Here is a 24,603-nt window from a genome sequence, read left to right as displayed (position 1 = left end):
CTGCTCAGGAGAGCAAGGAAAACACAAGTGATCTGGGTCAAACGGACAACCAAAATGAAAGTGACTGTTCGGGAAGACCTGTCAGAGACAGAAAACCGACTAAAAGACTGACTTATCCTGAGCTAGGAAACCCGTTGGTTACAATAGTTCAGTCTTTATTTCAAACCTTGAGTGATGTGTTTACAGATTCTCTTGAAGAACCTAGCTTTCCAAAAACTCCTAGAGTTATGACAGTATAAATTCAAAATGCACAGGGACGTGCATTAGGTAAAGAGGGGAGGATGTAACCCATGTTAAAATCTGACATAAAAAAGAATAAACAGTTGATTAAAAGTCTGCAGACAGAAAATAACGTCACTGCCCCTTTAAGGAACTAGCGTTACAGACGCAGCACCTGAGTGACGCTGCAGTACACAGACCGGAGGGAGAGAGCAGAGGAGGAGTCGGAGAGAAGAGCGGTGATTAATTAACAGGAAAAAGTTAATATTATGGTGAAAAAAACATAATCTACCTGGTCGGGAACTGACAGGGATTTTATGAGAACTAAGCTACATCGGGTTTGGTCAGGTTTTTTTGCTTGGTTGGAAGCTCGGTCGGAGCGAGGATTGGTTTGCCGTGTGCGGCGTGCACATTCACAGACGGGATTCAAGATGGCGAGCCAGACCCAGACCTTCAATTCATCTTCTCCATCGCATTAGGGAGGGATTCTCCTGCGTGTGGTAATTCGCTGCCGGAGCGGTAGGAATATCAGGAACTAGTTCGAACTGAACTGACCAGAACTGAGAACTGATTGAATTATTATCCTTTTTGGACTGAGTCAAACTGAAGCTTTTCACTGAACTGAGTACCTGAATTTACATTTTGACTTGAACTTGAATTTAAAGTGCCATACTTTGATTTTCATATGTTTATGTGTCTGAATGTGATTTGAATAGTTGTGGTCCACTTTGATTTAATTGTGTTTGAAGGTATTTTTCTTACCTCTAAAAGAAAGGAGATTGAGTTAACTCAGGAAGAAAAATAGGAATCTTAAAATAGATGCAACCTAGGAAAAAAAGACTGGTTTAACTAACTCAAATTAGTCTTATTAAAATAAGCCAGGTAAACTAAAGAGCAAAAAGAAAGAGTGACATACTCTTTATTTTTTTTTCCTTTTCAATTATATTTGCCTCCTTATTAAGAACCTGCAGGGTAATTTTTGTTTCATGTATTGTATTTTATGTGTGTGTTTTTGCATTCAGTAAATTGCCGGCCTGTTCCACTTAAAGCAGCGATCTCTGGTGTTGTTATTCTTGCTCCCCACTCCTTAGAGCCTAGAACTGGTCCAGTGGCGCAGTTAGCGGTGTGACACCGGTGCTACATGTACTCAAGAGGGTCTCCATCAAAGATTGGTATATCTCTTGGAGGTAGTGATAATGAAGACTGTTGCTGCACTAACAGAGCTGTAATGTCATTTTGGCATTTCATGATGTCCAGAAAGTTAGTTTGATTACCATTTGGTTGCATTACATTAGCACACTGAAGGGGATCCTGTATTGAAGGCATAGTAGACTCCTGATTGTGATGCGTGTTATGAATCCTTGGCTGAAATCCTTGAGGCATGCGTTGTTTCATATTCAGAGTTTGAGCTTTAGATCCACCTTGTTGCAAACCAACTTTTTGGAGTGTACTTCCATTGCCACTGCAGAGTTGACTCCTCGTACAGGTTGATAGTTGTAGTGAGGCCTTGAGGTCTTAACTTGCATTTCCATTGACACTGCAGCTTCATTACCTCCTGCTGATAAATGCTCAAACTGCTGCCTTGAGCTTTGTGGAACAAATTCAGTGGCATGGGAACTGCGAAGAGACTTGTGTTTTGCATTTTCCAAATATGAATTCATACCATCTGAATGAGCTCTTGAACTCAGTACATCAGAACCTCTTGTCTTAAGCACAGTAATCTTTGCTGTTTGAGCAGCAATTTGACTCTGCAACTGGAGTAATTCCTTTTTTTTTTCTTATTTGTTCCTCCTGAGCCTCTAGTTCATGCTTTTCTTTAAGAACAGCTGCCTTTGCAACAAGAGCAGCTATTTCAGCCTCTGCTTTGAGGCATGCTGATGACGTTGATGATTTTAAAGATCTGTTACTGCTATGACCAGCTGACAAGCATGTTTTACCACCAACATTAGAAATGCTGTCATCAGGTCCAATATCATCAATACCAGCAGTTATACTTGGTAAAACATCAGCCACAGCATCATCTTTACCACCACATTCATTATCATCCTTCTTGTCATCATTACCATCTTCTTTGCACTGGTCTTTGATAGATAACCACTTTTCCATTTTCTGTATCATCTCTTTATTACTGTGTATTTGAACATCAAACCATTCATTTTGTTTCAACATTTCATCCTCTGGTATTAATGGTTTCAATGACTCATGCAATTCCTCTGTTTCTGCACTCAGTTTTAAAAATGTTTCATATTTAAGCTGCACCTCAGACACATTTTGCCTTGAAAGCATGAGTTGCTGAATTTCCTTTGTTGACTTATAAAGTTTCTTTATCCTAGAGTTTTTCCTTTTGATGTAACATTATCTTTGCTTCCAGTGCTTTAATTGTAAGTTTGGCTGGCCTTTTGCCAAGTTCATTATCCACTTCACTGTGAACAACAGATGCATCTCTTTTGACTTCACTCATTTTAATAACAATTTACTGCCAAGGCCTTTATTTAACATTGACAGGATTTACCAGTATTCTTACTGTGAGAAGGCCAATCTTTTCCATACAGCTTGCAACAACTTTTATCCTACCGTGATTCCTTGGCGTTGATTTCACCTTGATGTTCATTTATCTGCATCCAATTAACATGGTCAGCTGTCAGACAGTCCAAGGAGCAGTGCCATCTTTCAATATCCATCCACTGAAGTGTAGTTTTTCAACTTAAATGTAGTGGCAATCCAACCACCAAAAGGCCACTTGAGGGAACTTGAAGCCATTTCCAACACGGTGAGGTGAAAAGACTGAGGTCTGCGATGTCTACTACTTTCAATTCTTTATCTATCATTTAAAGCTTAAAAAACAACTACAAAACTGGAGTGCATGATGACAATATAGAATAGAATAGAATGCCTTTTATTGTCATTATACAGGATGTGCAATGAGATAGGAGGGCCACTCCTGTTCAGTGCCATGCAATAGAAAATCAAATTCTCTAAAATAAAAAAAAAAAATATTATAGTCTAGTATAATCAAGAAATATACAGAAAATAAACAATGTATAAAATATACAAAAAGTATAAGAAGTATAAAAAGTAAGCTCCAAAAACAGTGCAAAAAGGATTAAAATAGGGCATAACCCTCAGAACCAACCACACACGGTTGAAAAACTGACTCTAATTCCCTACACCTGTGCCCCTAAAGACTTCCTTATATAGAGCAAACATGCAGTCTAAAAACTGTACCCCCTAGTGCCCAAATGACACCACTACATACCAAAATTGGCTACAACACTCCTTTTTGTGGTTTAATTTTAAGTCTTTATTCAAAATAAGCTTTTAAAACAAGCATAACAACATCAAGGAATACAGCTGAGCGAATGATTAACTTCCAACTGTATTAAGTGATACATTAATGTTGACTAAAACTATCCAGTTATAATGCTTAACTTTAATTTCAGGAGTTTGCTTATCACAGGAGCACTTCCGCCCTTCGTTGGTCTGTGTAGTAGACTAGTGGGAAAATAAAATTTTGAAGTTTAAGCTTATGTATATTGATTCATTCATCAACCAAACTTAAATTAATATTTCTCATGTTAAATATTAAAATGTGATTAAAATGCAATTAATTTCAATTACTTAATAACAAAGCTTCTAATTAATTCGATTAATTTTTTTAATCGAGTCCCACCCCTAGTTAATACTGACTGTTAACATGACAGGCAGTACTGATAACGTTTACTCCACGTTAGCACAATAACAAAGTTTTATTATTAGCCATAGTTGCTACATACTTTAATGATAATGATAATGTGGGTAAATGCTAAAAGTTAAACATTTACAAAATACAATAAAATCACCTAAGTCGGATTCAAATGGCCCATGGACAACTTGTAAAAAATCCGTCTTATGTGTAAGCCGGATAAAATCCGATTCTTCAAAATTCTCCAAAATATCAGTTTTGGGTCTAATATTGTATTTTACTGCAATGGCTTATATAACGTGACACTTTACTCTAAGTCTGCCAAAAAAATTTCCTTTTGCATTGCTAATATTGTTGCAGTAGAGGTCTTGCTTTTGGAACTGCAGTTTTTCAGCTCTGAGATTCTTTGTGTTCATACAGGAAGAGAGCAAATGAGTACACTACTGGAAAACGCCATTAGCGGTAAATCAATGGGCAATCTAATCATACAGCCCTATGGCTGCGGAGAACAGAATGTGGCTCGCATGACCTTGCCTGTTATTGCAACCATATATTTGGACAAAACCAACCAGTGGGAGTTTGTTGGCTTTGAGAAACGTAATGAAGCTCTTCAGCACATAAAAAAAGGTAGGTTCACAGAGGTATGCAGACATTTTTTTTTTAAATTCTTATCAGATAAGCAAGTTTCAGTCAAGTGTTGCTTAGTAAATAATTAAATTGTTTGCCTTTGGTTTTATCCAGGTTATGAAACTGAACTAACTTTTAGGAAACAAGATGGCTCTTTTGCTGTGTTTGAAAAGCATGATGGCAACAGCTGGTGAGTCAGCAAAACACTTAAGTTATTGTTTGATAACAGATGTATTGTTTTAGGTAAAAGTAAATAATCCAGAGTGGTGCTTACTCTTCTCTCTTCTGTAAGGCTGACTGCCTATGTTGCCAAGGTTTTTGCGATGGCTTACAGCCTGGTGAGAGTGGAGAAACATGTGATCTGTGATGCAATCAAGTTTCTCATTCTCCATGCACAGCTACCTGATGGCACGTTCAGAAAATTTGGATATGTGTATAATCGATTAATACGTGTAAGTTTATTCATTTTAATGACACCATTTTTAAATTGGTTGTATACAAAAATTATATAAAATGTATACATTTGTGTGTATATCTGTGTAGAGTGATCTGTCAAGAACAGATTCAGATGCTTCCATGACAGCCTTCTGCCTGATTGCCATGCAGGAGTCACGTGAAATTTGTAACTCCTCTCTTAACGTGAGTATATCACCTACATACACTGTTCATCCACTGGATAAAAAAATACATTGTGTACATGGAAATTCTACTGACTGTTTGGAAGTACTTAAGTTGCATACAATTTGGAGAATTTCACTCCTCTTGGCATCAGGAAAGAAGACCATATAAGTGTAGCTGGGTGTCATTTTTGCATCTATGTCTCATTGAGCTTCTGGATTTATATTTTTATATCTCATTTATGTCCAGAGTTTATCAAGCAGTATAAACAAAGCAGTGGCCTACCTGGAGAATAATCTGCCCAGCCTCACCAACCCTTACGCTGTTTCAATGGCATCATATGCCCTGGCTAATGAAAACAAACTGAACCAGGAGATCCTCTTCAAGTTCATCTCCTCAGGTGGTCCCACACAGTAGTCCTAAACATAAGATATAAGATAAACATAGGAAGTGTATTTATGCATTTGAAATCCAAATCTGAAGACATTGTCATCAGTCAAGCTCACCCCAAACACACTATATAAATCAAAAAGTTCCAGACTCCACAGATTAAAGAAAAAATACAAATCTTGCTTTAAATTTTAAAAATATTCTTTTTCACAGACATTATATTACTCTGTGGGAGTCCAGTTGTTATTAATGCTTTTGCAATGTCTACTGGATCTTCTCAGGTGTGTCGAAAGCTAAATTTAATTTAAGGAACAGAATGAAGTTGCACTCAGCCATCGCTGATAGGCTAGGTAGTGAATAATGATTGTGTTGGTGTGGGCAAAAAACTTATGCCTTGTCATTGTCTTGTGTGCTGGTGCAGGATAGCACAGTTTAACACACAACAGGTCATTTCTGCTCATGTGTGCCCTAAGAGAACAGAATATTACAGAACAGAATACGGTGATCGTGCTTCTGGCCCATCCTCATCTCCAACCAAAGAATGCTGAAGTGTAAGCATTCTTTGGTTTAAAAAAAAAAATAGCTGCTCTGGAAGTCTGGAAGGTCCAAAAATATAGAAGAAAGTGATCTTGAAAGGTTCAATCCAATTTAATTTGATTTATTATTAATATGTAAATTTTACACCTTGTAGAGACAGAATTAGAGTCAAGTTAAAAGTGCCTTCTGGTCAGTTCTACTAGTAAAAATTGAAAAAAAATGGCATAAGCAATTCAAAACTAAGCTGCAGAACCAAAGAAAAGAAAAAGCCTTTCAGAAGACAAAAAAACAGATATAGCAGGAAAATGGGGAAACTGTGGGATCTTGTTGCTTAGTGCTTTTGTATGCTATAAGATTTTGTCAATGATAACTGAAATATCCATGTTTAAGATTTATCTATGAGTTTTAGGCAGCTAAAATGTGTGTATTAAGATACAACATTTGAAAGTGTGTTCTGGAGAGATGTGCATTCACAAAGCTAATGTTGTTAACACAACTAATATTAGCTAACTATCAAATAATTTTAGGGTGATATACACAGTGAAATAAAGGTTTGACAAAGTAAAATCTGATGTTTTTAAGCTTTTTAAGTTTGGCACAGTCTGAGGCCTCAATTACATTTTGTGGCGCTAATTGCTTTCAGCTTTCACTGCTTCAGTGGGTGTGAGTTTCAAAGTATGACAGTGCTTTTTCTCTGTAATAATAGTAGTAGTAGTTGTAGTAAGATTAAACATATGTATTTGTAACACTTGTACGTATTTGTATGTGTGAATCCTCCACAGACAAAACCCACTGGCAAGTACATAATGAATATTATTACACACTGGAAGCCACAGCTTATGCTCTTCTTGCTCTCATCAGGGCCGAGGTAAGTACATTCCACTTACACTGAAAATATAACTGAGGTGTACTTCATTTTTACCACCTTAAAGTACCTCAACCCAAAATCCTAAAGTAAAGTAAAGTAAAGACTGTTTCTGTAAGTTTTTTCCATCTCAAATGGCCATATTTTTCTACCCTGCGTACAGTGTTGTGCAAATGTCTCAAGCCAATCCTCATGTCGTGTTTTTGGTAGCATTTGCGTGAGTGCATGCATGTCTCTGTAAACAAAATGGTTCAAAAATTTTTGAATGAATTCTGATAAAACTTTGTAGGGGTGTAGAGTTGGGCCATGTTACACTAACAATCCATTAAAATTTGGCTTACATCCACCAAGATCTTCAAGGTCAACTTAATGATTTACTGGTCAAAAATTAACAAAAAGCCTTATAACTTATGGTATATGAGGATTCTAAATAGCACATTAAAGTTTGTGTTCAGATATGTCACATTTGACCTCTGATTGTACTTTTACCTCTTTCAAGTTGACCCCAAAATGCATTATATCTTTAAATAAAGTAGTGTTAAGAGAAAGAATGAATATGCATAAAAAATAGTTATACTCAAAATTATGTAAAGTATAATAAAACGGGTTTCAACAGGGCATGTAACAAAAGCCTGCATTTTGCAGTTACTGAACCACAAACTTTCAGTTCTTTTTTTCTTTATATTTTGCTTTCTTGTATTTTTTTTAAGTGGTTATAGTGTTTTCAACAACAATGTTGGTGACACCAAGTTAAACCACGAAATGAACCTGACTGTCTCACTCTCACCTACTCACTGCTTCACTCAACCCCCCCACCCCCCACCCCCCCCCCCCCCCCCCCACACACACACACACACACAGCTCAAGCTTTTATTTTATGAATATATATGAATATGAATATCTCCAATGGATGTGTCCTCCATCACTGTGGTTGTTTATGAGCTGAGTGGCTGAGAGGAGGAGAAGGGCAGGGCAGAGCTGTGTGTGTTTGTGGCGATCGAGTGAAGCAGTGATGGCATGAGAACAAGAAAGTAAGTCAGGTTAATTACTTCATGCCTGTACAGTTTTGGCGTGGTTACGGCCAACAGTAACCACTGAATTACAAATTAAAGGCGACTTTTGCTGGCAGTCTCTCACCGATCCTTTCAACGTCCTGACGGACACTGCCGTAGCAAGATTAACGTGGAAATGCGTGGCCAAAAATTAAAAAGTTAATGCAAATGTTTTGTGAGATATCGCAAATGTTTTGCAATGTCTCGCAAAAATACATCTTATTTCTTTTTTTCCCCCATGTCCCTTGCGGGGTTCCGTAGATTACAAAAAAGATGAAGCACGCTGAAAAACTTATTTATAACAGAGGAACAATATCTAAGTGTCCTGAAGAAACAGGAAATGCAGCAAAGATCTGACACAGGACCTGCATCTGACCCTTCAGATGATCCAATGGAATCAACAGAAGACGGGCTGGAAAGAAGCCATTCTTAACCCTTTATTTTTTAAGGGCCCGCTGGTGGGCCCATTTGACATGCACTTTTTAAATGACCCTAACTCCATTACTGTTTATGCTAGAAGGAAAATTCCGACAGTTTCGGAAAGAAGGGAAAATGAATTTTACAATGATATTTGGTGTATACTGTAGCTCAAAGCATTCACAAGGTACATAGAAAAAAACAGCTCCTGGATTTCACCATGTGCACTTCACATTGCTGTAGCTCCTCAACCACTTTGGGCTACAGAGAAAATTCACATAGTTTCTGAAAGGTGAGGAGGGGTGGCTGTGGCTCAGGAGGTAGAGCAGGTCATCTACTAATTGGAGGGTTGGTGGTTTGATTCCCGGCTGCTCCTGTCTGCATGCCAAAGTGTTGTTGGGCAAGATACTGAACCCCCAGTTGCTCTCTGATGCAACTCTCAGAGTATGAATGTCATACCATACTTACTCCTTTACCTCCTGAGCTTCAGCCATCCCCATCAGACCATTTGTCCATTTTCCATTGCTCTACACGCCAATGTTTATGCTCCCTAGCAAATTTAAGCTTTTTTCAATTTGATCAGCCTTAGTTCTAAGTGGTTTTAGTCCCTTGAGTTCTCCTTGCATTGTGCATGTGGCTATGCTCTTACTTTTAATATTACACATAGGCAGGGGTTCTACTGTTTGTTTCTTTAATTGGTTGAGGGTGTTTGTTGTTCATCAGAGCACATGTTTAAATACTCTATAATCATGATGATTCAAGTTTTTTTTTTTTCTTGCTTGAAAATGATGGTTCGCAGCTATCATTACAGGTTTTGGCAATGTCTTAGAAAGTTCTTAACCCAGTTTTAGTAGTTTCAGCAATCAGCAAATTATTTTCTTTGCTTGATCCAAGTTCATAATGTGACCTTTCTCAAAAAGGAGTAACGTCTTTTGCACAACCATGGGATGTGCCTTTTGACGTGCGTCTTCTTAACTGCACAAGTTAAGGTTAAATAACCTGTTACCAGTCAAAACAGTTGAATGCTCTTACATGTTTGTGTAGTTTAAACCAGATGGTTTTACACACATATATATATATAAAAAATCTCAGCATAATTTTGATTACTAAGAAACAACACAGGCAGGTTTCTCCACTGATGACTATGAATGCCAGTTTTAGTAGAATTTATTCTATAAGTTAAGATTTTTTAGCAACTGCTGAAGAAGAAAATACTGCAGTTTCGCACTGTCACATAGAAGTATCAGAAAAATATGTAGTTATAATCTAAAGATAATTGTCTCTAGATTAGTGGCACACTGCCAGAGACTTCTTGAAATGATAAAATACAGTCACACTTTTAAAGTTACTAAAATTATTTTAAAAGAATTTTTTTTACCTTTTATTATTAAAGGCCTTTGAAAAAGCCACCCCTATTGTGAGATGGCTTGGTGAACACCAGCAGGGAGGCGGAGGGTATGGGTCAACTCAGGTAGCACATAAGTCTTTCCGTCTGACTATTTTTTATGTTTCTGTTAAGAATTAAGCTTTTTTTTTTGTAAGTATATTGAAGCTCAGTTGTTTGTGTATGCCTTTCTTCAGGCTACTATAATGGCATACCAAGCAATTGCAGAGTACTGGATCAATGCTAAAGAACCAGAGTATAATGTGAATGTGGACATCTTGTTACCAGGCCGGGCAGTGATTGAGCAGTACAGCTTCAACAAGGGAAATCATTTTACCACAAGAACATCAAAGGTGAGATCACACACATGCAATAAGCCAGAGCAAGTTATCAAAGGTGGATTGTCTGGTCAGATTAAGCAGAAGAATATTAGAATTATTCTTTAATGTTTCAGCACCTTCTTTCTTTCTTCTTCTTTCTTCTCATCCTATCCACGGGTTTCTGAAAGAGCATACGTAGGCTGCCATGACAGACTGCTACTTCCGTTGTTCGGCTTTATACTTCCGGTTACCCAAAGTTAGAGCCAGAGTTAATGACAAAATTCGGTTAACAGGCAGCTTTATTAGTTGGAACATAAGCTTGGATTCAACTTGTGCTGTTGTCGGTTGTCACTACATCAGTCTGTACATTTTTTCAAATTATTTTATTCTGTAAATTTGTTCTTTTTCCCCCAAATTATACTACCCAGTTGCACATCCTATTACCGTATTTTTTCCTTATGTTTTAAGTTTTCCTTTAATGTACAGCCTCTTATTTTTTTTATGTTATTTAATTTATAGTGTGACACTACAGCATACAGCCTACACAAATTTTAAACAATACCTGCCTTCATGTAAACACGTAGCAGTTAGCAAGATGACAGCTGCGTGTCTCCTCGATCACAGCTTTCGGCCAGTCCAGTGTTTCTGTTTCAGTGATCTGAACACTCTGATATCCAGATAAGTGATATATCTTCCACAGAATAGCTGCAGCATCACTACATGATTTCCCTAATCCTCGATACAGGAACAGCTGACTGTCTCCACCCCTCCACTTTCCCATAGCATGACCCATGCTAAGCGCTTAGCTTGGCCGATGAGCTGGCTCGGCTCTACAGCTGCTTTAAGGAAAACGCTGCTGCCTAGTTTGTTCAGCATTACTTTATTGATTTTATTGCTTTGAAGGTAATCTGGTGCTCTTATAATTACGTGATTCCCCGCCATCAAGACCTTCGGAAAAAACAAGGTAACTGATAATGTCGATGTAGCTGACTTCGGGCCATAATTTCATGTCATTTATACAAGGGATGGGTGAGGCACTGTTACCTCGCTACTTTTTAAAACATCCTTGCAATGTATCCACCTCCGATGTGGTACCATTTAGGCCAGGTAAAAGAAACTGCAGTGTCAAAATGTTTAAATGAACGGCAAGTGTGTAAGCCGCAACCGTAAACAACAGTGCAAATGGAAGTAAACTACCGGTTTCCACTATGAATTATGGGTAGTGGCGCGAAGTCAGGAATACTGTGGATAATAATTATAGCTATAGCATTTTGAAGGCAGAATGATAAAAAATTTTCATAAACTAATAGTGGCAGGCAGGAAACAGGTAAGTGTGGCTGGAAGTTTGAATGCAGTTAAGTCCAAAACTAAGCAGGATTGGGAAAGAGGAAACTTCAGCTGTCCTTTTGCCAGAGGAATTACTAAAGTCAAATGAGAGATCGAGATTAAACAGAATAAGAAGCAAAAACTAGTTCTGAACATGAATGAGCCAATTACCATCACAGAGGCAACAATGATCTGGTGAGAGTCGAGGTATAAGCTGGTCTTTAAGTTCTGCACATTACGAGGAGAATCAGGTGTGACAACTGAAGCCCAAGAAAATCCAAACCTCCACCAAAAGGCGGCCCAGCAAGAACGCCTGGCCCATTTCTCCACCTGAGAAAACACAGAAAGCAAGATGCAAAAGAAAGAGAGAAAGGGGAAAAAAATTGCCAGTACCTAAACACTCCTACCCAATGCGCCTCAGTGACTACCGTCCAGCAGCACTTACTCCCATCATCACAAGTCATCACCTCAAGTCCTGTCTTCCCTCCACCCTGGACCTACACCACAACCGCAAGAACAGGAGCACAAAGGATGCAGTCTCCATTGTACTGCACTCTGTCCTCTCATAGCTGGACAATAAGGAGATGTATGCCCACATGCTGTTCCTACACTTTAGCTCAGCATTCAACACTGTCATCCCCTCAAATTTAATAAACTAAAGAATCTAGGCATCGGCGCTTCTATCTGCAACTGGCTACTGGACTTTCTGACCAACAGGCCCCAACGTGTTCAGATAGCCCAACACTGCTCATCCACTCTTATGGGCTCGACACACGGGGAGCGACAAACGCCTTTTGGCAGACTTTTTGACACAACACACAAAATCAGCCACTCACGTTGGTTATTTCTCAGTCTCTGCAAAGACCCGATGCAGAAGCATAATTCTGGCCTTAGAGTCCATATAACTACAAACTCATATTGAACCAAATGCAGATCTAAACTTGAGACTTATCATTAATTCATAATTTCATTTACTGATGCATTTATTCATCATTTTTGTAACTAAATATTCAGATTTTTTGTGTTATTGAGTAAATTAGTTCCAATATGTGGGTGAAAACAATGTGAGCCTTACACATGTCATAGAGAAGTCTTAGGAACAGCCTTCAGGTCTTTATCAGGGATTCTCAGTTTTAGCTAAGAGTCTCTGTATTCACTGCCTTGTGACATGTTTTCAGTGCGCTCCAGTAGAATGAAACACATAAATTATACAATCAAATGTATTCGTTTGTTTTTCCTTTTTTACTATGAAAATTCTTGTTACATATGTAGAGACATAATAGAAGGAATAAGTGCTATTTCTATACTATATATATCATTACAACCATCAAACTGAGTGTTTAGTTTGTTGTAGGCTTTGAATGTTAGAAGTGGTTTCTCTCTATCAGTGCAAAGCCCAGTTTTTGTTGGGCATTTACTGTATAGTGGTTTAGCAAAAGTGGCTGATAGCAGGATTGGTGGCAATGAGCCTTATGGTAAATAAAATAAAATAATAAAATGATTTTTTTTTTCCGTTGCTACTAAAACTATGAACATTTTTTAAAAATAAATCAGATTTAAAGTTAGTTTCTCAGTTTTATGTTTGTTAGGTGAAGTTCTTAAACAGATAAAAATACAGATTACCGCCAAGGCAGAGATGCAGGTAGCAAAAAAAAAAAAATCAACAAGAGGGTTACTAAATAGGAAATAGTTAAGGTAAAAAGAGGTGGGTAACACTGTGAACTGACAACGAGAAGAGCAGGAGGATTATAAATACAGAGGATTAATGCTCTTCTTTTTATTTTTCACCCAGTCTTGTTTCTGACAGAGGTTTCTCCTGTTAAAAGGGAGTTTTTCCTTCCCTGATAAACTCAGAACTAAATACAGACAAAAAACCAACCATCAGGGCGCCTGGGTGGTTTAGTGGTGAAGCCAGCGACCGCATACATATGCCGCGGTGTGGGCGGCGCAGGTTCGCGTCCCGGCCCGTCGTCAATTTGCCCGCGTGTCTTCCCCTGTATCTTTCCCCCATTTCCTGTCTCTCTCTACTGTCAATAAAAGCTGCTGTGGCCAACAAAAGCATTGCCCCTTTTAACCATTTTCATATTTTAAATCTCAACAGTTCCCTGCTATAAACATAGATATACTAGTGAATGCCACAGGAAATGGAGAAGCAGTCTTGAAGGTAAATATGGTGCTCTTTTATACATTTATTTTTCTTGTGTATACAGTGGCTTGCAAAAGTATTCATACCCCTTGAACCTTTCAGTATTTTGTCACATTACAACCACAAACATAAATATATTTCACTGGAATTTAATGTGAAAGACCAACACAAAGTGGTATACAATTGTGAAGTGGAAAGAAAATTATACATGATTCCAAACATTTTTTACAAATAAAAAACTGAAAAGTACAGTGTACAAAAGTATTCAGCCCCCTTTTCTCTGAGTGCAACCAATTGCATTCAGAAGTTGCCTGATGACTACTAATGACTAAAACAAGTCCACCTGTGTGTAATCTAATCTCAGTACAAATACAGCTGCTCTGTGATGGCCTCAGAGGTCGGTTAAGAGAATATTGTAATATCATGAAGTCCAAAGAACACACCAGACAGGTCAGGAATAAGGTTGTGGAGAAGTTTAATGCAGGCTTAGGCTATAAAAAGATTTCCCAAGCTTTGAACATCTCACGGAGCACTGTTCAATCTATTATCCGGAAATGGAAAGAGTACGGCACAACTGTAAACCTACCAAGACAAGACCGCCCACCTAAACTTACAGGCCGAACAAGGAGAGCACTGATGCTGGTGCTTTGGTCAGATGAGACCAAAATTGAACTTTCTGGCCAAAATGCAAAACACTATATGTGGCAGAGAATTAACACTGCACATCACTCTTAACACACCATCCCCACTGTCAAATATGGTGGTGGCAGCATCATGCTCTGGGGCTGCTTCTCTTCAGCAGGGACAGGGAAGTTGGTCAGAGTTGATGGGAAGATGGATGGAGCCAAATACAGGGCAATCTTGGAGGAAAACCTGTTGGAGTCTGCAAAAGACTTGAGACTGGGGCGGAGGTTCACCTTCCAGCAGGACAGCAACTCTAAACATAAAGCCAGGGCTACAATAGAATGGTTTAAAACCAAATATATTCATGTGTTAGAATGGCCCAGTCAAAGTCCAGACCTAAACCCAATCGAGAATTTGTGGCAAGATCTGAAAACTGCTGTACACAAATGCTCTCCATCTAATCTGACTGAGCTTGAGCTGTTTTGCAAAGAAGAATGGGCAAAAATTTCAATCACTAGATGTGCAAAGCTTGTGGAGACATACCCTAAAAGACTTGCAGCTGTAACTGCAGCAAAAGGTGGTTCCACAAAGTGTTGACTCAAGGGGGCTGAATACTTTTGCACATTGCACTTTTCAGTTTTTTATTTGTAAAAAATGTTTTGAATCGTGTATAATTTTCTTTCCACTGCACAATTGTATACCACTTTGTGTTGGTCTTTCACATTAAATTCCAGTGAAATATATTTATGTTTGTGGTTGTGCATTTTATTTTATGTTGTTTTACTACCACAATTTAATAATGTGTTATATAGCCTACAGAAGCATACAGCAATGCATGCCATACTTGTTGCTAACATCTTGTTGCCCTAAAGGTAACAGTCTGTTTCAAGTCTTATGTAATTATTTTTGTTTTGTTTTGTTTTTACAAATACAAAAAAAAAAAACCTTTCAAAATAAAATTAAACATCTACAACAAATTCACTTGCTAAGTAATACTGTTAATAAACCTGTTGTTTTTTCAGTCCTGTTTTCCAGTAGTACTCAAACAATCAATGCAAATTACTTTTATGTAATGCTAGATGCTGATTGCGATCTTTCAACTAGTTTGAACATTTCTTATGAGATCTAAAAATAGCATAACTCACAGCAAAAAGATAATCTGGCAAGTTGGTATTACGTAGAAAAAAAAATCTAAAAGAATCATTCAGTAATGGCAAATAAATTTTACCTATTAATTTGCAACTTAAATTAAGAGTAACAAAAATAAAGCAGTATATTGAAACATTACCAAAAAATCAGAAACCAATGTATCTAATTAATATCATCCAGAAAAGTAAACAAATTTTTATTTCTAACTAAAGTCCGTGAATTAGTGGTCATTGATGACTACGTGAGCTTCATTAGTCAACATTAGTATTTACTAGTAGTATTTACTGACTTTATGCTTATTACCAACAACAACTTGTTACCAACAGCAGCTTTAAAAAAAGAAAAATGCTCATTTGAAACAAGATTAAAAGAGATGGAACTCAGCTAAACACTTAGCATTCTTTAGTATTGATTCGCTCAAGTTTAATAACGTTTTCCTCAAAGCACAAATTACCACCTCAGTTCAATGCAAGCAAAATCTTGCTGCCATTGTAAGATGAACTTTTATCTATGTGACAGATTGTGTCGATGTATTATGCTCTCCCTAAAGCAGTAGAGAAGGCCTGTGCTCTGTTCAACCTGTCTGTGCAGATCGACCCAGGTAATTTTCAACTGCCATCTCTTTCTTGCTGTTGTTGTTGGTATTCATTGTTGCAGTGTGTGTGTGTGTATCACCCACTGGCTGGTACTGCTCATGAAAAACATTGCTTTTACAGTGAAACTGGATGAAAATGAGAAGACATACAAGCTCACAATAGAGGTTTTGTAAGTGTCATCAAGAACTTACATTGACTGTGTATATTTATAAATATACAGTTTTGTAAGTGTCATCAAGAACTTACATTGACTGTGTATATTTATATATATACACACAGTGGGTACAGAAAGTATTCAAACCCCTTTAAATTTTTCACACTTTGTTTCATTGCAGACATTTGCTAAAATCAAAAAAGTTCATTTTATTTCTCATTAATGTACACTCAGCACCCCATCTTGACAGAAAAAACAGAAATATAAAAATTTTTACAAATTTTTTGAAAAAGAAGAAGTGAAATATCACATGGTCATAAGTATTCAGACCCTTTGCTCAGTATTGAGTAGAAGCACCCTTTTGAGCTGGTACAGCCATGAGTCTTATTGGGAATGATGCAACAAGTTTTTCACACCTGGATTTGGGGATCCTCTGCCATTCTTCCTTGCAGATCCTCTCCAGTTCCGTCAGATTGGATGGTGAACGTTGGTGGACAGCCATTTTCAGGTCTCTCCAGAGATGTTGGGTTTAGGTCAGGACTCTGGGCCAGTCAAGAATGGTCACAGAGTTGTTCTGAAGCCACTCCTGTGTTATTTTAGCTGTGTGCTTAGGGTCATTGTCTTGTTGGAAGGTGAACCTTCGGCCCAGTCTGAGGTCCTGAGCACTCTGGAAGAGGTTTTCTTCCAGGATATCTCTGTACTTGGCCGCATTCATCTTTCCTTTAATTGCAACCAGTCATCCTGCCCCTGCAGCTGAAAAACACCTCCATAGCATGATGCTGCCACCACCATGTTTCACTGTTGGGATTGTATTGGGCAGGTGATGAGCAGTGCCTGGTGTTCTCCACACATACCACTTAGAATGAATGCCAAAAAGTTCAATCTTCATCTCATCAGACCAGAGAATCTTATTTCCCATAGTCTGGGAGTCCTTCATGTGTTTTTTGGCAAACTCAATGCGGGATTTCATATGTCTTGCACTGAGGAGAGGCTTCTGTCAGGCCACTCTGCCATAAAACCCCGACTGGTGGAGGGCTGCAATGATAGTTGAATTTGTGGAACTTTCTCCCATCTCCCTACTGCATCTCTGGAGCTCAGCCACAGTGATCTTTGGGTTCTTCTTTACCTCTCTCACCAAGTCTCTGGAGCTTGAAAAAGGCGACTGGACTTCTTTTTGTTTCTTGAAAACGTTTCACCTCTCATCCGAAAGGCTTCTTCAGTTCTCAACCAAATGGTGGAGAGACCCAGGTATTTAAACCCCTGTGGGCGTAGTCCCCTGGAGGTGGTTATGACCCTCTATTGATCATGTGCGTGAACACATGTGCCCAGGTGTGAAGGGGGCGTGGGTCATATTTAATCAGTGGTTTCAGTTGAAACCAATTTAGGACTCCGCTCCATTGTTTCCTGTGCCTATTGAGGTCACTGGAACAAAGGTGTGAATGGGGGTTGAGACGTCTGGGAAGGGAGCTCAGGACAGCACTGTAAGTGGGGGAAAGTTGGTGACGTAATCCACCTCCTCTGTTCAATGATGGTTGTTCACAGTGGACATAGATGGCTTCTTTCACTCCTCTTTCAAACCATCTGTTTTCCCTGTCCAAAATGTGAACATTGGCATCCTCAAAAGAGTGCCCTTTTTCCTTCAGATGCAGATGTACTGCTGAATCTTGTCCTGTCGAGGTGGCTCTTCTATGTTGTGCCATTCGTTTGTGAAGAGGCTGTTTGGTTTCACCGATGTAGAGGTCCGAGCACTCTTCACTGCACTGAACAGCATACACTACATCGCTGATCTTGTGTTTGGCGGGTTTGTCCTTGGGATGAACCAGTTTTTGTCTTAGGGTGTGACTTGGTTTGAAGTATACTGGGATGTCATGCTTGGAGAAAATTCTTCTGAGTTTCTCTGACAAGCCTGACACATATGGGATAACAATGTTGTTCCTCTTGTCCTTCCTATTCTCTGTAGTTTGTGTTTGGCCTTCATTCCTGTGCATCTTAGCTGACTTGATGAAGGCCCAGTTGGGGTAACCGCATGTTTTGAGGGCTTTCTCAATGTGTGTGTGTTCCTTATGCTTCCCTTCTGCCTTAGAGGGAACACTTTCCGCACGGTGTTGTAGGGTCCTGATCACCCCAAGTTTGTGTTCCAGAGGGTGGTGGGAGTCAAAGAGGAGATACTGGTCTGTGTGTGTGGGCTTCCGGTAAACTTCAATGTTGAGGCTTCCATCTTCCTCGATAAGCACCGCACAGTCCAGGAATGGTAACTTGTTATCTCTGGTGTCCTCCCTGGTAAAACGTATGTATTTATCCACTGAGTTAATGTGATGAGTGAAGGCTTCTACTTCTTGGGTTTTGATTTTGACCCAGGTGTCATCTACATATCTGTACCAGTGGCTAGGTGCCATCCCTTTGAAAGAACCAAGAGCTTTACTTTCCACTTCCTCCATGTAAAGGTTGGCTACAATGGGAGACACTGAGGAGCCCATGGCACATCCATGCTTCTGTCTGTAGAATCCATCATTGTATTTAAAATATGTTGTGGTAAGGCAGAGATCTAAAAGTGCACAAATCTGATCTGGGGTGAAGCTGGTTCTGTTCAGTAAGGAATCGTCTTCCTGTAGTCGTCTTCTGACGGTCTCTACTGCCTCAGTTGTGGGTATGCAAGTGAAAAGTGAAACCACATCAAAGGACACCATGGTTTCATCTGGATCCAGTACAAAATTCTGGACCTTGTTAGTAAAATCTGTAGAGTTTTCAATGTGGTGGGGTGTGATGCCAACAAGCGGTGATAAGATGGTGGCGAGGTGTTTGGAAATGTTGTAGGTGACCGAGTTTATACTGTTGATAATTTTTCAAGCTCCAGAGACTACTATGACCTGGATGACTGAGAATCTACACAGACCTCTCTCACCAAGGCTTTTCTCCCACGATTGCTCAGTTTGGCTGGATGGCCAGGTCTAGAAAGAGTTCTGGTCATCCCAAACTTCTTTCATTTAAGGGTTATGGAGGCCACTGTGCTCTTAGGAACCTTGAGTGCTGCAGAAATCCTTTTGTAACCTTGGCCAGATCTGTGGGTTGCCACAATTCTGTCTCTGAGCTCCTTAGGCAGTTCCTTTGACCTCATGATTCTCATTTGCTCTGACATGCACTGTGAGCTGTGAGGTCTTATATAGACAGGTGTGCCTTTCCTAATCAAGTCCAATCAGTTTAATTAAACACAGCTGGACTCCAATGAAGGAGTAGAACCATCTCAAGGAGGATCAGAAGAAATGGACAGCATGTGAGTTAAATATGAGTGTCACAGCAAAGGATCTGAATACTTATGACCATATGGTATTTCAGCTTTTCTTTTTTAATAAATTTGCAAAAAATTCTACATTTCTGTTTTTTTCTGTCAAGATGGGGTGCTGAGTGTACATTAATGAGAAATAAAAATGAACCTTTTTGATGTTAGCAAATGGCTGCAATGAAACAAAAAGTGAAAAATTTAAAGGGGTCTGAATACTTTACGTACCCGCTGTGTATATATATATGTGTGTGTGTAAATATATATATATATATATAAAATTATTATTATTGTGGTTCTGTTTTGACAGTTTTATCTATTACCTATGCAGGTTTAAAGAAGATCGCAATGCATCGATGTCAATTGTAGATGTTGGTTTGCCAACTGGCTTCACATTTGACAAAAATGACTTGGATGCTGTAAGACTTTAAAAGGACACAAGCATACAATGATGCAAGATTGCACAATCCTAAATTGTCATTATTTGTACTAACCAGTTACTTTTAAACTCTGTGTGCAGTTAACTAATAGCCACTCCAAGATCATTGCAAGATATGAAAGCAATACGGATTTGTCAGAAAGAGGGTCAGTCATTATTTACCTGGACAAGGTAGGACTGTCTGTATTGTTTCTTCCTCAAATTCACATAACTTACATTTAAAAAGAGTTTCTTCTCATTTATATTAAGCAGCCTAATTACAAAGTCTGCTATTGAGTATGTGCATTTCACTTGTGTTTTTCACTACATAAACATATTTTACCTTTGTGCGATACTTTTCCACAGGTTAGTAGTGTACAACCAGAAATAATAGCTTTCAGGATCCATTCAGCTATGGAAGTAAGCATCTTGCAACCAGCTGCAGTGTCCGTCTATGAATACAATAACAGTGAGTCTCTGAGATCTCAGACAAACATGACAACAAATATGTGTTCCTAAAAGTATTTGTACAGTATGAGAATGTTATGGTTTTGTTGGTCAAGGAACACTTTTTTAATCAACACAAGTCATTATTTAATATATTGTACCTACTGTTGCTGGTGTTAGATCAGCAAGTACAAAATATTTTTTCAACATCTGCTTTTCTTGTTGCAGAAAAACCTTGTGTGAAATTCTACCACCCTGAAAAAAAAAGTGCGGAGCTTCTGAGACTGTGTAGAGAACAACAGGAATGCATATGTGCTGAAGGTAAATTAAATTACCACACCATCTATTTATTATATTTATTCAGTTTGAAAGTTAAAGAAACTATCAATGACAAAAAGACTTTTAGCTTTAATTCAAGAAATTTGAACAAAAGTGTTGCAATAACTTTTGGAATGTTCAGTAATAACAGTGTTTATATATATATACATATATATCCCTCACGTCTTGTAGCCAAGCAGAGAATTCTCTCAAGAAAAATTATAGGCTTTGACATATTTTTGTCAAAACCTATAATCAAAAGTCACCTTCATGAATGTAAATAGAGAGTGTTTACACCAGGTACAAATTTCTGGTTACACTCAAAAAGAGGAAGGGCAGATTAGACAATGACAAAAAAGATCTCAAAGATCCTGCACAGTTTGGAAAGATGAAACCAATATTGTGATCAAAAGTGTTCCAGATCATCTGTCAAACATGGATTCAGTGTTATGGAATGCATATATATGGCTGCCACTGGAACCAGGTCACTAGGACTTATTGATGGCTTATTCAATTCAATTCAATTTTATTTATATAGCGCCAAATCACAGCAAACAGTCACCTCAAGGCGCTTTATTGATGACTGGAAATAGCAAGATTAATTCTGAAATGTGCAGGATTATACTCTCAGCTCAGAATCAGCCAAACACTGCAAAACTGATCAGATGGAGCTTCACAGCACAAAATGATCATGGCCCAAAGCATCCTGCAAAACCAACCAAAGAGTTTATTAAGGCAAAGAAATAGGATATTCTTCAGTGACCAAGTCGCAACCCTGTAGAACTGCTTCTCAGTTACTGAAGACAAAGCTAAACACAGAGAGACCCACAAACAAGCAGCACCTTAGGGTGGCTGAAGTCAGTTCCTGGCAGAGCATCTCAAGGGAGGAAACACTGCATTTGGTAATGTCCACAGGTTCTAGACTTCAGGGAAACATTGACTATAAAAATTTTAATCTAAGTAAAATTAATCATTATATTTAACAGTTTATTAAACATTTGTGCCAAACCTGTTGAATAAAACCTGAAAGTCTGCATTTTAATCACATGTTGAATCTTTTATTTAAAATCCACTGTGGTGGTGTACAGAAGCAAAATTACAAAAATTGCCATTGTCCAAATACTTGTGTTATTTCTTTACTTCAGCCAAGGAGGTTGAGTTACTAAAAACTGTTGATCGTGTTACAATTCTACCAGAGATAGGGATTGTCCTGAGTTGGAAGTGATTTAACTTTTGAAGTTGATCCAGATCTGGATCCAATATGTTTCTGAAAGGATTTAATGATATTTCTTCACAAATGCATATACAATTGAAATAAGAAAAAAATGTGAGACATTGTCTTTTCTCAATAAAATATCTCAAGTGAATCCAAATCCAGCCATCAATTTTTATGCAGGGACTCAATTTTTCCATGCTGTTGTTCTTTCAAGTATTGTACTTTGATGCATTTCAAGTCACATCTGGATCACAAAAAAAAGTCCCCAGAAAATTTATAAGATGAAAAGATGTGATCCAGATCTGGATCCTGTATTGAGTCCCTTGAGGTTATTGCTGTTGTGAGTTGGCTCTATATAAATAAAACTGAATTGAATTGAATTTAATTGAATGTGAAAGAAACTGAATCAGCAGCTGGAGCTGGCTTGATGAGTAAAGGTCCAGGACTTTGTATCTGGGGAACAGATTAACAAAACTGTTGTTCACTGCGTGCACACTACTTTCTGACAGGAATGGTCTACCTCATCACATTTGATTGATAAGAAATATTAACTGTCAGAGATGGTTAGAAGCGATTATTAGTAAAAATCCCAATTCCTGCCTAATTTCGTTTAAATAATTACTGCACACTTTATTTAAATCCTATAAACTTCATTTCACTTCTCAAATAGCACTGTGTTCGTCTGCTATATGATATATTTAACTGAAATTGCTGATCTGAACAACCAATGACTTATAAAGGAAAATCATGAAAATTATCAGGGGTGCCCAAACTTTTGTATACCACTGTATATCACAGTAACTTCCGAATATATAACATGTCATAAAAGAAGAAGTGATTTGGAGCATGGACTTTATGTAGCAGCTAGCTAGGTAAGACCAAATTAAAGCTTTAATAAAATAATGAAACACAATACATAAATAAACAGAAATTGTAAGAAAAAAAAACAGCTGCATACATACACACATTCACATCGGCTAATCCATTCACGTCAACTGGTGTGAATTTACTTTGTACCCACTCTGTATTTCCAGAAAATTGCAGTTTCCAGAGAAAGAACGGATTCAGCAATGATGACCGCATTGCAAAGGCTTGTGAAGTCGCAAGTGATGGCAGTATAGATTATGGTAAGAGAGATTTGCTAATGTAAAAGTGAGAAAACAAGCAAAGTGGATTCATAATCTGCAATTTGTTTGTTCTCAGTTTACAAAGTAAGGGTGGAAAATTTGGAAGACCACTGGTCCACTGACTTTTACACAGTGCAAATTGTTGAAGTGATCAAGGAAGGTACGTGTTAATATTCTCTTTCTTTAACGGTCCATTAGTCTCTATCAGTGTTAATTTTGACAGCAAATTTTGATTTCGTTTTAGTCATAGTCTTTTGACTATGACTAAACACCACCTTACTGAGACAATCCGAGCGTTTTACAGCAGGACACGCTCTGAAAGGTACAGGGCAGTGTTCAGGACTAAGATTAGGAAAGGCTAATCCACCGCGGTGTAGAGATTTTCTCTAAACACAAACGCTAAACTGGGAAACACACTTTACTCTGCATGACATTAAAATGCTTACCTTTGCATGGAGATCTGGGTGACTGGTTTGCAGATGTCGTTTAAGATTTGTCGTGTTTTTACCCAAGATAGTCGCCCCACATGGTTTACACATCGTTTTGTTTGTCACAACGTCAAAGGACAAATGTGTCCATACATCGGCTCTTCTCTTTCGCCCTGCTGGCATTGTTTACATAACTTAGTTCTATTGGAAGTAAAGACAAATCACAGGCTAGTTTGGTCTTCCCAGGTTTAGAGTAAATTTGTGCAACTGTGCGTCTGATTGGATGTTTTCCCAAATTGACCCTGCCTTTCACAATATTAAATTAGTTCTGATTGGATGTCGTCCCCGCCAAGCATTTTCGTCTCGTTTTTATTCGCTGACGAAAGTGTCAGTTACTTTCGTCATTGTTTTTATCCTTTTAGGTAGTTTTTATTTCGTTATCGTCTGGTTTTTGTCATGAAAAAAAGGGTCGTTGACGAAAACTATGACGAAAATATTTCGTCAACAAAATTAACACTGGTCTCTATGCAGTGGTACGCATGATATTTCTCATATTGCATTTCTTGTCAGGAAAAAAGATTTCTATATTGTCTTCTTCATTATGTTCTAACTGCAGGAACTACTGATATTGGTTCAGAGGGTCACCTACGCAAATTTCTCAGTTCTCAGCACTGCAGAAAGGCTCAGAATCTGATCGTCGGTAAAACCTACCTCATCATGGGCACATTCAAAGATATTTACAAAGATAAGAAAAACAAAATGTAAGTTTATATATATGTACGTGTGTTTATCACCTGCATTATTTCATACCATTTCAAACATTTTGAAATTGCGCTGCTTTCTATTCCTGTATATACAAATCCTTCAAGCTAGGTCAGGCAGTCAAATCAACCTTGGCAAGAACCCCAAGTTGCTCTCCGAGGCAACCGTTAGAGTATGAATGTGTGTGAATATTAGATAGAAAGCACCTAGCTGTAGAAAGAAGTGCTTGTATGAAAGTGTGTGAATGGGTGAATGAGGCATGTTGTATAAAATGCTTTGAGTTCTCCAAATAGAGTAGAAAAGCACTATTTAAGAACCAGTCCATTTACCATTTAACTCCTGAAAACACACCCAACACCATAATCCCCCCTCCACCATACTTTACATTTGAGAAAATGCAGTCAGAGAACACGTCTGCACTGCTCTAGAGTCCAGTGGCGGTGTGCACCTAAATCCAATAATTTGGATGGGTGAGTGAATATATTTGGTAGTATAGTGCGCAAT

At 38.2% G+C, this 24,603-nt stretch overlaps 1 protein-coding gene across 1 annotated transcript in view; it reads left to right on the top strand.

Moving 5' to 3' along the window:
• LOC115781666 (complement C3-like) overlaps nucleotides 1-24,603 on the top strand; it is a 101,053-nt gene that overhangs the window by 74,733 nt on the left and 1,717 nt on the right. Inside the window, exons 25-42 of the mRNA XM_030731871.1 lie at nucleotides 4,322-4,528; nucleotides 4,643-4,718; nucleotides 4,821-4,980; nucleotides 5,072-5,167; nucleotides 5,396-5,546; nucleotides 6,856-6,941; nucleotides 9,801-9,878; nucleotides 9,989-10,144; nucleotides 13,539-13,601; nucleotides 15,876-15,957; nucleotides 16,073-16,121; nucleotides 19,715-19,802; nucleotides 19,904-19,993; nucleotides 20,168-20,270; nucleotides 20,477-20,569; nucleotides 22,817-22,909; nucleotides 22,986-23,069; nucleotides 23,954-24,098. Coding sequence (XP_030587731.1) covers nucleotides 4,322-4,528; nucleotides 4,643-4,718; nucleotides 4,821-4,980; nucleotides 5,072-5,167; nucleotides 5,396-5,546; nucleotides 6,856-6,941; nucleotides 9,801-9,878; nucleotides 9,989-10,144; nucleotides 13,539-13,601; nucleotides 15,876-15,957; nucleotides 16,073-16,121; nucleotides 19,715-19,802; nucleotides 19,904-19,993; nucleotides 20,168-20,270; nucleotides 20,477-20,569; nucleotides 22,817-22,909; nucleotides 22,986-23,069; nucleotides 23,954-24,098 — 1,900 coding nt within the window. The remainder of the gene's footprint in view (nucleotides 1-4,321; nucleotides 4,529-4,642; nucleotides 4,719-4,820; nucleotides 4,981-5,071; nucleotides 5,168-5,395; nucleotides 5,547-6,855; nucleotides 6,942-9,800; nucleotides 9,879-9,988; nucleotides 10,145-13,538; nucleotides 13,602-15,875; nucleotides 15,958-16,072; nucleotides 16,122-19,714; nucleotides 19,803-19,903; nucleotides 19,994-20,167; nucleotides 20,271-20,476; nucleotides 20,570-22,816; nucleotides 22,910-22,985; nucleotides 23,070-23,953; nucleotides 24,099-24,603) is intronic.

Source organism: Archocentrus centrarchus, chromosome 1 (genome assembly GCF_007364275.1).
Source record: "Archocentrus centrarchus isolate MPI-CPG fArcCen1 chromosome 1, fArcCen1, whole genome shotgun sequence".
In the NCBI taxonomy this organism is placed as follows: Eukaryota; Metazoa; Chordata; class Actinopteri; order Cichliformes; family Cichlidae; genus Archocentrus; species Archocentrus centrarchus.
This window is presented reverse-complemented; position numbering and strand designations above follow the sequence as displayed.